The sequence below is a fragment of the Malaclemys terrapin genome, chromosome 4, assembly GCF_027887155.1.
Source record: "Malaclemys terrapin pileata isolate rMalTer1 chromosome 4, rMalTer1.hap1, whole genome shotgun sequence".
Classification (NCBI taxonomy): domain Eukaryota; kingdom Metazoa; phylum Chordata; order Testudines; family Emydidae; genus Malaclemys; species Malaclemys terrapin.
The window spans coordinates 122,246,248-122,258,504 of record NC_071508.1 but is presented as its reverse complement, the minus strand read 5'-3'; the positions used below and the strand labels follow the sequence as shown (position 1 = coordinate 122,258,504).

General features: G+C 41.6%; 1 protein-coding gene across 4 annotated transcripts in view; it reads left to right on the top strand.

Annotated features, from left to right (window-relative positions):
- TTC7B (tetratricopeptide repeat domain 7B) overlaps nucleotides 1-12,257 on the top strand; it is a 325,154-nt gene that overhangs the window by 139,907 nt on the left and 172,990 nt on the right. For all 4 annotated transcript variants that reach the window (XM_054028276.1, XM_054028275.1, XM_054028274.1 and 1 more), the window contains one exon: nucleotides 3,504-3,641. In XM_054028276.1, coding sequence (XP_053884251.1) covers nucleotides 3,504-3,641 — 138 coding nt within the window. The remainder of the gene's footprint in view (nucleotides 1-3,503; nucleotides 3,642-12,257) is intronic.

The following is a 12,257-nucleotide window of genomic DNA, read 5'->3' as shown; positions in this document are numbered from 1 at the left end:
TGCTGCCCAACGGGAGCGGCGGGCCACAGCGTGGCTCACACGGTGGTGTGACTGCAGGGGAGGGGGGACAGCAGGGGAGGGGCTGGGGACTAGGCTCCCCAGCCGGCAGCTCAGGGGCCATAGTTTGCCCACGTCTGACCTATTCAATGTGAATCTGGCCAAGAATTCTTTTCTGAAGTGCTTTAAAATGCAGATCTCACTCAAGTTTCAAATAACTCTTGATATTGGCATATGGCGCCACCCTGAGCGCTGTCTCTGCAGCTCCAGTTGGCTGGGAACCGTGGCCAATGGGAGCTGTGGGGCAGCGCCTGTGGGCAGATGCAGCACGCAGAGCCGCCTGCCACGCCTCCACCTAGGAGCAGATGGGACAGGTCGACACTTGTGGGGAGCCGCCCGAGGTGAGAGGCCCCCAGATCCAGCACCCCCTCCTGTGCCCCCAGCCCCTTTCCACAGCCAAAATCCCTTCCACAGCCCACGTTCCGCACCTCCCTCACGCCCCAGCCCCGCACATCCCCTCTTGTACCCAAACTCGCTCCCTCTTCGTTAACCATCATTTTTCACTTACCGGCACCCCCCATTTCCCCAACATGCCGGATAAAACAGCTTTAACTGTATATTGTATTATTATGACAACTAACATAGGTAGAATTTTGCAGAATTTTAAAATATTGTTTACAGAATTTATAATTTTTTGGTGCAGAATTCCCCCAGGAGTAATCTCTTCACTTCGTGTAATGAATCTGAAACTTTTCCCCTACTTGTATTGAATCAAAGGGTGAAATTTTCAAAAGCACATAAGTGCTTTCTTGTATTGTAGTAAATGATAAAAATGATTATTTTGGTCATTTATTTTTAAAACTCATGAAAATATTTTCATTACTTGTATTTAGCTGAAAAAAATTATTGTTAATATGATAGCTCATAAATATTGGTATTGCTATCGTCATTCTTCCTATTTGAAACAGTCCTGATGCATAACGTTTCCAGAAATTGCATAGTCTCCTAAATAGATAATTTCCAGTAGTCAATTTTTTGCCACCTTGAATTTCCCCTCATTCTATCTGAGTCGGAAAGGACACTTTGATGGGTAAAGTTTAAATTGTAATCTTTAAGAAAAGGACAACTCTAGAAAGATATATAACTGTGATTTGTAAGTGCGATTTCCTTATAAAGTTCAGCTTGTCTTTTACATTTAAGAGTAGGAAGTGTCTCTTACCGTTTAACATTATGATAGTTGCTAAAAATAATGTTTGGTTTCTGGCTAGATGAGATTAATAGGTGAATAAATGCAGTTGTCAACTTGTTCTTCAGTTCTCTAGAGGGTGCTCTGATTGTCATTAATATTTAAACAAAACAAAACCTTGGGCTCCTCTCACTTCAGATCTTTAATTTGTTTCACATTATTGTAACCCATAAAAATTCAAGTCTGTAGTCTACAACAATGAAATTTGAACTGAAATTCTAAATTTGAATTTAAAAGCATATAGAATTAGAGCTTTTACTGTAATTAGAGGACATCAAGACAAGGCATATTCAGACTGGTGGTTTTGTGATAATAAGAGGTGATGGAGAATAGAAGAGGTTGGTTTTAGAGTAACCTTTTAAAGTTCTAGACCGTGGTGTACAAGTGGTCTTGTCATTAAGTCATAGCACTGGGCATCAGGAGACTTGAATTTTATCTCTTCTCTACAAAAGACTTCTACTGTAAACCTGAGCAAGTTGGTTTAATCTGCCTGTACCTCAGTATGCCTATTTGTAAAAAGGTGCGTTGTAATTCATTAGTCTTCATAAAATATTTTGAAATCTGTCAGATGAAAGGCACATGAGAAGTGCAGAGTATTGTCAATATGCACACATTTCTGTGCAATGCTTGAGCAATAGGATTGGAGAGGCTGAGCTTCTTGTATAAGGCCCTTCTTATGGAGTATACATTGAACTGTATTGGTGTGGGTTATCTTTGGAAGAGACTGTTTATTCATCCCATAGAGAGGACACTGTCATAATGACCTTCAGAAGATGAAGTAAGTAAAACGAAAATGGCACTCTCTCTGAAAGAAGGATGGAAGATCCCAACGGCCTGTCGATCAGCAAAGTTGTACATTATTTTGATGCAAAAGACAATACAGTAACTCCTCACTTAACGTGGTAGTTATGTTTCTGAAAAATGTGACTTTAAGCGAAACGATATTAAGTGAATCCAATTTCCCCATAAGAATTAATGTAAATGGGGGGGTTAGGTTCCAGGGAAATTTTTTTCACCAGACAAAAGACTATATTATATAACACACACACACACACACACACACACACACACACACACACACAGTATAAGTTTTAAACAAACAATTTAATACTGGTACACAGCGATGATGATTGTGAGGCTTGGTTGAGGTGGTGAAGTCAGAGGGTGGGATATTTCCCAGGGAATGCCTTACTGCTAAATGACGAACTAGCAATTGGCTGAGCCCTCAAGGGTTAACTCATTGTTAAAGTAGCCTCACACTCTACAAGGCAGCACGAATGGAGGGAGGGGAGACAGCATGGCAGACAGAGACACACTGTGTGTGTGAGAGAGATGCGCATTGCTCCTTTAAGTACACTGCCTTTTTAAGTAGATCAGGAAGCTGAGACGGCAGCTGCTGCCAGGAAGTTCCCTCCGTCCTGAGCCCGGTCGTGTGTGTCCCCTGCTCTATGGAAGATGGGGTAAGCAGGGTGCAGAAGGAGGGGGACACTCTGACATTAGCCCCCCTCTTTCTTCCCTCCATCCCCCCCCCATACAGCAATCAGGAGGCTCTGGGGAGCAGTTTAAAGGCAGAGGGCAGGAGCAGCACGTAGCAGTGGGGGGAAGGACAGCTGAACTGCTAGCAATTGATAGCCTGCTGGGCGGCTGCCGCACAGGGAACTTAAGGGAGCGGGTAGCTGATGGGGGGGCTGCAGGTCCACCCTGGTTCCAAGCCCCCATCAGCCAGCTGCAATGGGCTGCTCTTCCTGCAAGCAGTGGACAAAGCAGGCGGCTGCCAAATGACATTACAAGGGAGTGTTGCTCAACTTTAAATGAGCATGTTCCCTAATTGATCAGCAACATAACAACGAAACAACGTTAACCAGGACGACTTTAAGTGAGGAGTTACTGTAAAGCGCTAATTATGCCAGAGTCAAACCGCAAAGAACAGCTTCAGCTTAGATAATTTTTAACAAAATTATTTTCCTCTGTTTTATACAGTTAGAACATAATAATGAAAGTAAATCAGTTACAGAAACACTGGATTAGGGTTAATTTGTAAATTAAATCCTTCACAAAAAGTAGTGTGAAAAAATGGCATCAAACAGTCTTTTGTTTAAATACAAGTAATCAAATGCAAAATGAGCAGCAGTTGCTATCTTGTTTGGTCACTTGTTTCCAGTGATGATTGGTATGTTGAAACATATTAATAATGACCAGAACCAAGATGTTAGTCAGATTAGACTGACACCCTAGGTTTCTTCTTGGTGTTGTCTTCCAGGCTAACCGTGATGCTGTACTGAGCAGAATACCAGAGCACAAAAATGATCGCATCATCAGTTTGCAAAGTGCATCTGTGGTCTACGATTTGCTTACAATTGCCTTAGGGAGAAGAGGTCAATATGAAATGCTATCAGAGGTACGTCTGTAATAGTAAATATTTCCAGTGCCATGTCTTCAGTTTGTTTCCAACTGTTAACATGTATGAAATGTAGATGACAAAACTGTCTGTGGTCATTTGAAAACAAAAACTGCCATGAATTTACTGCTCTGTTCAGTTATGTTGTAGTAAAAGGGTCTAAACAGTTTCATAAAAAATCTTCTACCATAACAATTGTATTATAAATACATCCTCATTAGTGGGTAGCTGGAAAAGGAATTTATGAAACTATTTCTTTTGAGGTAAGTATTTTATATAATTTCCCCCTTTGGTCTCATAGCATTGGGACTGCTCTAAAATGCTGTTCATAATAATAATACCTGGCTCTTACATAGCTAATAATGAGTTTCTCCCTCATTAATTGTCTCTTCAGATCTCTGCTATAGAAATTGCATATGATGCCTGAAGAGTTTTATTTAATTATATAATATAGAAATCTGTTCTTTTTAGATATGCCTTCTTACATGTTTAGGGCTTTTTAAAGTGTAATCTCTTATTTCTCAAATGCATAATGGCTAATCAGACTCTTTGCAGAAGAGAAGGTTTTTCTCCTGCTTAAAGCAATGCCTTGAATTCAGCAAAATGCCATTAACTGAGATTCATGGTTAGCCATCTGTATCCACGATGAGCCCTTAGTCACACCTGAATTCCATACGTTTCACTTGACATGAAAAGCCCATCAAGGAATTGATTAGCTGGTTAGTAATATGCCTCAGAACATTCACTGAAGGATTAAAGTACAAATTCAATAGTGTTATAACGTCTGGGAAGCATTTCATATCAATATCTCCTCATGCTCAACTCTGAAATGGAAGTATTTCCTCCTGTTACCATCATTTTTCAGCTTCAGGTGGTCTATACACAATTTTTATCAGAGTAATAGTAGCCCTTCCATGAAACCAAACAGTATAAAAGGTTAGGTAGGGCTTTCGTTTCTCAGCATAATCTTGGATTGTCAAATATTTTAAACTTCTTTCCAGTAAATGACTTAGTTTCCTAAATTGTATATTCACTATGTGGTGTTTACATAGAATTTGTTTAGGGCTTCATTTGCCAAGCATGTACCCCAATGTATTAGTGTAGGTTTGTGCACTTCAGAAATTAATGGCTCATGGTTTGTCCCAATGTCCTCCAGTGCATGTAGGCATGTCAATTGTACTGATACATCCTGAAACTTCCTCAGATTTCATGGCTCTTGAGTAGGACTCCTCATATGGTTAAAATTAAGTCTTTGCCAGATTGGGGCCTAACCCTTCATAGGTATAGTCCATTGCAGTACTATAGGGTTATTTTGTACATCAAGCCACTTTTCAGAAGCCTAACTTTAGTCACCCATTTTTGAAAATCTTGGCCAATACATAACGTTTAAAAATATTGGAGTATTCGTGGCACCTTAGAGACTTAGTGCCACAAGTACTCCTGTTCTTTTTGCGGATACAGACTAACACGGCTGCTACTCTGAAACCTGTTTAAAAATATTGATACTCTGGCCATGAAGCAGGTATTCTATATGTTGAAAAAACATCCTGTATAAAGAAATTCTCTATCCGAATAAAATGTATGTCAAAGTACAATGCCTGTTTTTGATGGAAAGATACAAATGTACTGTTCTGTCAGATGTTCTGTAAGATCTGTTCTTCTCTCATATCGACAAAGCATTCAACTAGCTCTTAAATCCCATGCACTATTGTCCAAAATATTCCAGAACATCCAGGCTTTAAGGAGCTAGTGTTCTCCAGCCACCCATGGCATTGTGCAGCTTATCTGCCTTCAAATTCTGTGGTCACCAACCAGGAGCCTCTAGCTTAATTTTATTATTAATGTAAAAATAATAACATTTGAAAAGTCTTTGATCCGTTAGTATTAATGTACTTCAGCTTGGTCAAAAAGGAGTTGGTAATTCCCGTTTATAATTAATCTATCTAAATATCAATCCAACAGAGGAAATTTCCTTCTAGATAGCCTGTCATCCTGTGTTGACCTGACCTTTCATTTGGCTCCTCCTTGGAGCTTTGTATCACTTTTTGTGTTCTGGAAACCAGGTGATGATCTGTAGGTGCTCCTAAGAGGCAGCCATTTTTTGGAGCCAATTACAGTTTTTGCTCCTGCAGAAAGTAATGAAGTGCCTTCAGTAGAGTCAAGGAATAGACCTTTATATCTATTTCCTGATTTCTTTAGGTTTTCCCCCCCCCCGGCCACAATAGTAAGGGTTTTATTTACATTTATAAAGATACTTCTCTGTATAACGTTTCAAATCTTCCAAAAATCATTCTGAGTGAATGGAACTCTATAATGTGTGCTCTCGGAATTAGCATAGAAATCAAAATTTATGTAGTGTGACAGACCCAGACCAGTGGGGTACAGGAGTCTGGTAGAGGGCAAATATACTGGTCACTGGATGAGTAGTTTTCTGTTCCCTGAGTGACCAGAGCAGGGACTGCACTAGAATAATCAGGAACCTGCTAGAACCAGTTAAGGCAGGCAGGCTAATTAGGACACCTGGTGCCAATTAAGAAGCTGCTAGAATCAATTAAGGCAGGCTAATCAGGGCACCTGGGTTTTAAAAGGCGCTCACTTCAGTTTGTGGTGCGAGTGTGAGGAGCGGGGAGCAAGAGGAGGAAGGAGCTGAGAGTGAGAGGGTGTGCTGCTGGAGGACTGAGGAGCACAAGCGTTATCAGACACCAGGAGGAAGGTCCTGTGGTGAGAATAAGGAAGGTGTTTGGAGGAGGCCATGGGGAAGTAGCCCAGGGAGTTGTAGCTGTCATGCAGCTGTTACAGGAGGCACTATAGACAGCTGCAGTCCACAGGGCCCTGGGCTGGAACCCGGAGTAGAGGGCGGGCCCGGGTTCCCCCCAAACCTCCCAATTGACCTGGACTGTGGGTTCTTCCAGAGGGGAAGGTCTCTGGGCTGTTCCCCAACCCACATGGTGAATCTCCGAGGCAAGAAAATCCTCCAATAAGCGCAGGACCCACCCAGATAGAGGAGGAACTTTGTCACAGTAGTTACTGTGATGAAGTGTATTTGATCCTTCATGAATTCGGAGAGCCCTTTCTGGACCAACAGCATCTTTCCCCAGGCAGGTCACTAGAAAACAAACCCAGTTCTATTTTGTCTAGATTAATAGATTTAAGATCATAAAGGATCGTTACGCTTATCTACTGTAAACATTTGCGTACAAAGACCACCAGATTTCATACAGTAATTCTTGCATCACACCCATACCATCTATCTGACCTGTAGCATATCTTTTAGAAAAATATCCATTCTTGATTTAAAAATGTTAAGTGATGGAGGATCCACCACATCCCTTGTTAAGTTATTCCAATGCTTAATTACCCTCACTGTGAAATTGTGTGCTTTATTTCTAGTCTGAATTTATCTTGCTTCAGTTTCCAGGCATTGGATCTCACTATGCCTTTGTCTGCTAGATTAAAGAGTCTTCTACTGCCAGAAATCTTCTGTAAATTCAGGTACTTACAGACTGTGATAAAGTTACCTCTTTACTTTCTCGTTGATAAGCTAGATAGATTGAGCCTCTTAAGCCTTTCACTGCGAGACATGTTTTCTAGACTTCAAATCATTCTTAAAGTTCTTCTTTGAACTTCTTTTTTCCATTTTAAAACATTTTTTAAGTATGGACACCAGAGCTAGACAACAGTATTCCAGTCCTTTCCTCATCAGTGCTGTATACAGAGATAATACCCTCTCCCTACGGTTACCTGATATTTCCTCCTTCTGTGTCCAAGAACTATTATCCCTCTTAGCCACAGTATTGTACTGAAAGCTCATGTACAGTTGGTTATCCACCATGACCCCTAATCCTTTTCAGAATACAGCCCCCCAACTCTCCCCAATACTGAAAGTGTGACATACGTTTTTTGTTCCTAGGTATATGACCTTGCATCTAGCTGTATTAAAATGCATATTGTTCAGAGGAACACGGTTTACCAAGTACTCCAGATCATTCTGTAGTAGTGACCTATCATTATTATTTACAACTCTACCTATTTTTGTGATTTGCAAAATGTATCAGAAATGCTTTTATATTTTCTTCCGGATTATTGGTAAAGATGCTGAATAGCATTGGGGCAAAAACAGATCCCTATCGGACCCCATTAGAAATAGCTCCCTTTGTTATTATGATGATTCTCTGTTTATAATTACTTTTTGAGATCTATCAGTTAGCCAGGTCTTAATACATTTAACATGCATTATACTGGTTTTTGTATAGTGCTGGGTTTTTAATCAGAATGCCAGGTGGTACTAAGTCAAAAGGTTTACGAATGTCTCAGAATATTACATCTACAGAGTTGTTTAGATATTATTATGTCTAAAGCAAACTTGTGATCTCTTCAGAAGACATTTATCTGACAAAACCTATTTTTCATAAAACAATGCTAATTAGTACCAAGCTACCAACCTTTCATTGTTTTTTCTGATTGCATCCCATATCAGTCCTTCCATGATTTTGCCCAGGATTGATGTCAGGCTACCTGCCCTTTAGTTATCCTGATCATCTTGCTTACCCTTTTAAAAGTACTGGTATATTCGCCTTTTTTCTCTTGAACTTTCCTACATTCCAAGATTTGTTAAAAATCAACATCAGTGGTTCAGAATCCTCCTCAGCTAAATCTTTTAAAACTTTCTCGCGTGTGTGTATGGCATCTGCAGAGCAATGTTCTGTAGATGCAGTTGTAGGTCCATAAGCCATCTCAAGGCCTCCTCTGTGTCATTGTCAGATAAACCGTTGTCCATTTCACCTTTGAATCCATATTTGGAGCACTGCATTATGTGTTCAATGGTTTGGATGTTCTCACTGCAGTCGCATGAAAGATGAGTCTTTGATTTTCCACTTGTGCATTAAGTAACTGCATGGTTTGTTCAGATGCGGTTCAGTGAGGTGTTGATTGTGAAGTATGTCATGATGCACATGGTCTGATTCAGCTGCCTATCCCCAAGTTGTCTATGGCAGCTTCTTGTCCAAAACTAGTGCACAGTACTGTGCAACTGAGTATACCAGGGTTAAGGCCGACGTTCATAGCACCAGAGCAGTTGGTGCCCAGCTTGTTCCCACTAACTTTTGGATAATGTTGGTGCAAGCCTTCGCTTTAGAGGCTACTTTCTTGAGGTGGTCATGAAAGGTCAGTGAGTGGTCAAGAATAACATCGAGATATGTTGGCTTTGGGTCATAACGCGCAGTTTCACCATAAAACTAGACAGTGCCTTCTGTGATTCTATTTTCAAGGTGGAAAGTAGAGACTGCCAATTGCTCGGATTTGGTCTCAGCTACCACTTTTGGAAGTACTCCTCCGTGATCTTAAGGTCAGATATAAGGGTTACTTCAAATTCTTTAAAGTTATGGAGCCTGAGTTGTGAGTGCCAAATCATCAGCATGCAGAAATTTATGCGCCATTGTTTCAGGGATATCGCTCTTGTATACATTGTAGAGTACTGGAGCAAGTACAGAGCCTTATGGTAGCCCATTATTGAAAGTGTGTGGCTTGCAGGTTTGACTTCCGAGGTGTACGCACATCCTTTGGCTGCTAAGCTGGTGTTCAGCAGCTGGGGAATGTGAACACGGGATCACTTTGGCCAGTTTCAGTAGTAGTCCATCCTTTCAGACAGATGGAAGAAAGTAGTACTGGGTCTTGAGTTTTTGTTGATATCCAGCCTTGGTGTACGTAGTGAGGCCCAGGACTTGGGCACAGCAACTTCCGTGCAGTCGGAAACCAGCTTGCTCCTTGTGTAGGCTGGTATCTGCAGCGGGCCCGATTTGGTTCCGACTCATACACTTCATCACTTGTAGGTGGTTCTCAAACAGGAGATTGCCCTATAACTAGAAGAGTCATGTGCAGGTTTTCCAGGCCTTAGGATTTCAATGACTTTGGCGTCTCTCCACATGGGGCAGATTTCACTGGTCTCTAGGATATTGGTGAACATCCATTTCAATGTCAGTGGACCCAGGTTATATAGGAACTTGAGATAGATGCCATCTTCTGCTGTGTTTCCCAGATTTGTGGCTACATTGGCTGCATCAATCTCCCTGTTTGTGAATGGTCCAAACCACTGGGATAATGAAGAGCATGTGGACCTCATCTGCTGGAGTTGATGCTGGACTGTCTGCACTACTGTTTGTCCACTGGCTGTTTTGATGTCCACAAAAGTTTAGCAATGATGGCATTATCTTTCACCTGCATCCGAGTGGAATGCAAGGGATCTGTAGCTCCCAGGTGTCTCAGTAGATTCCAGGAACATCTGCTTGTGTGTATGAAATTTAGACCTTCTGCTCATTCGGGCCACTGTTTCCATCTTGCTGCATCCAGTGCTGCCAGGAGAGCTTTCCAATTTCTGGGTCTCTACATTCGTCATATTTATGGAAGAGCTCTTGGCTCTCTGCAGTCCAGGAAGGAGTATATGATGACTTGTGTCCCTGGGGGATGTTCTGATCTCCCCTCACAAAGAAGGAGCTTAGTAAAATGGTGTGACTGAAAACACACACACACCCATATTCACACCCTATATACTGCTGTAATAATCTTTATCTTGTGAGGTATCATTTGAAAACTAGTAACTCGCTGGTCAATAATATGGTGAAATTTATGTAGCAACATTATATGTAAAGTTATGAAATCCCCCTTTATGATATTAGCACATGTTGAAAACCACACAGCCCTGCCTAAGCAAAAGTTGTTAATTGGGTCTATCTTAAACAAATGAGTGTGTGTTTATCCCAATTTACACACACATAGTAAACAGGATTCTGGAGATAACCGGGGGAGATGGCAGGAGACAAGCAAATTGACATTTCAACAAACACATGTGAGGGGAGAGAGCATGGAGTGTCCATCACCTGATTCCATGTCACCTACCTCATTGTTGGAAAACTTTGCTTTGAGGGGTAATCTTCAGAAGAATCCACTTGAAAAGTTCACTGAACTGTAAAAGAGAAGAGCAGAAAACCCTAAATTATTTCTTTCACCTAAGAAGACAAAGGCACCAGCACCTTTGGGCCTCCTGGAGAGATCCTGACCAGGGGGAAGGGTCAGTCACCATCTTGCTGGAAAACACTGGGTGAGAACGTGCATTTTAAACAAAGCTTTGAATCAAAACTTGCTTGATTAAGTTTTAGACTTTTAGATGCATGTTCTCACTTATATTTGTTTGTGACGACTTCTAACTTAATCTCTTATACCTGAATTCACTAAAAAAACCTATTTTCTTGTGTTAATAGACTTTTTTTTTTTTTAATCTAAAGCAATACAATGCTGAGTTTAAACTGAACTGTTTGGTAACTCCAGTTAAAGTAGCAAACTGTTGAATATTGGCTTCATACAGGATCAACAAACCTTAATTTCTGAACTGTCCAGAACAGGGCTGGAGAGTGCAGAACACATGTTTTTGGGAAAATTCGGGACTGGGAATTTGTTGGGGTCACTCTGCAAATAGTAACCAAGGGTGATGGAAGCTGAAGTGTGACTGGTGTGTTACTGACAGGCTGCTGGGTTAAGAGCTGCTGGACCAGGGCTTCAGCAATACAGAGGCACTCAGGATATGAACTTCATGCTGGTAGGCTGTTTAAGTGTGGCCCAGGAACTTCAACAACAAAGCATTGTGGGGTATGTGGTGACACAATCCGTCACTGGTCTGGATTACACCTTGGAATGTGACAAATGATCAAAAGTCTTCAGCGTTGGGACAGTGTGGAAGATTGTATTCTCCGCAGTTGTCGTGAAAGTGGCTCAGTCAACTTTTTTGAAACTCCAGCATGGTGCTGGTTTTAAGTAGAGTACTGGAATTTGAATGCCAATATGGGTCCGTACTGAGCTGTGCTGGCTGTTTGGGAAGTTGTCAAGGACAATCCGTGATGCATGTATTGGTGTGCCTGTATCATCTTTAGAGGTGAACCTCAGGCCAGGGCAGTATCCTGTGCCCTATCTTTCAGAATGGAAAGTGCCATGCTGTTTTGCATCAGAAAGGAGGAGTATATCATTTGCTGATGCCCACTGTGTCAGTTCTTCACCTGAAGTATTGTTTGCTGCCTAGCTCCACTGTGTGTGGTGACAATTAAAGTCCCCTACTAATAGAGCAGGGTCCTGTGCGGTTGGCAGAGTTGATTGAGGGCACTTCACACTGGGTGGTTTGTGTACATTGATGGTAAACTTGACAAGGCGCACAGAGATTGTAGTTGTTTCTTTGTGCACTTTAGGAAGTAGGACCACATATTAGTTGATCTCCTGCTTCATGTATATTGCCAGCCCGTATTTTGGGTGGTAATTGCTGGCTATGAGTTTATAGCCGTTGATTTTATAGCAACAGGCTTTTTCTTCGTTTGTGGCATAGGTTTCCAGGAGGGCGAGGACGTGGATGGTGGTCGTCGTCTTCAGCATTTTCTCCTGGTAGTCACACTTGGATCATAAGAGGCCTTCAACATTCAATTGGCAGATCTTTACCCCAGGTCCAATCTGCCTAGTAAGTTGGCCCTGAAAAGTCTTATTTTATTGCTCTTTTGACTGGGAGATTGACCATTAACGTTTGGTCGCTGGTTTGATGACATTAGTGACGGTTTCCCACTTAACAAGGTGGACCGCATGGAA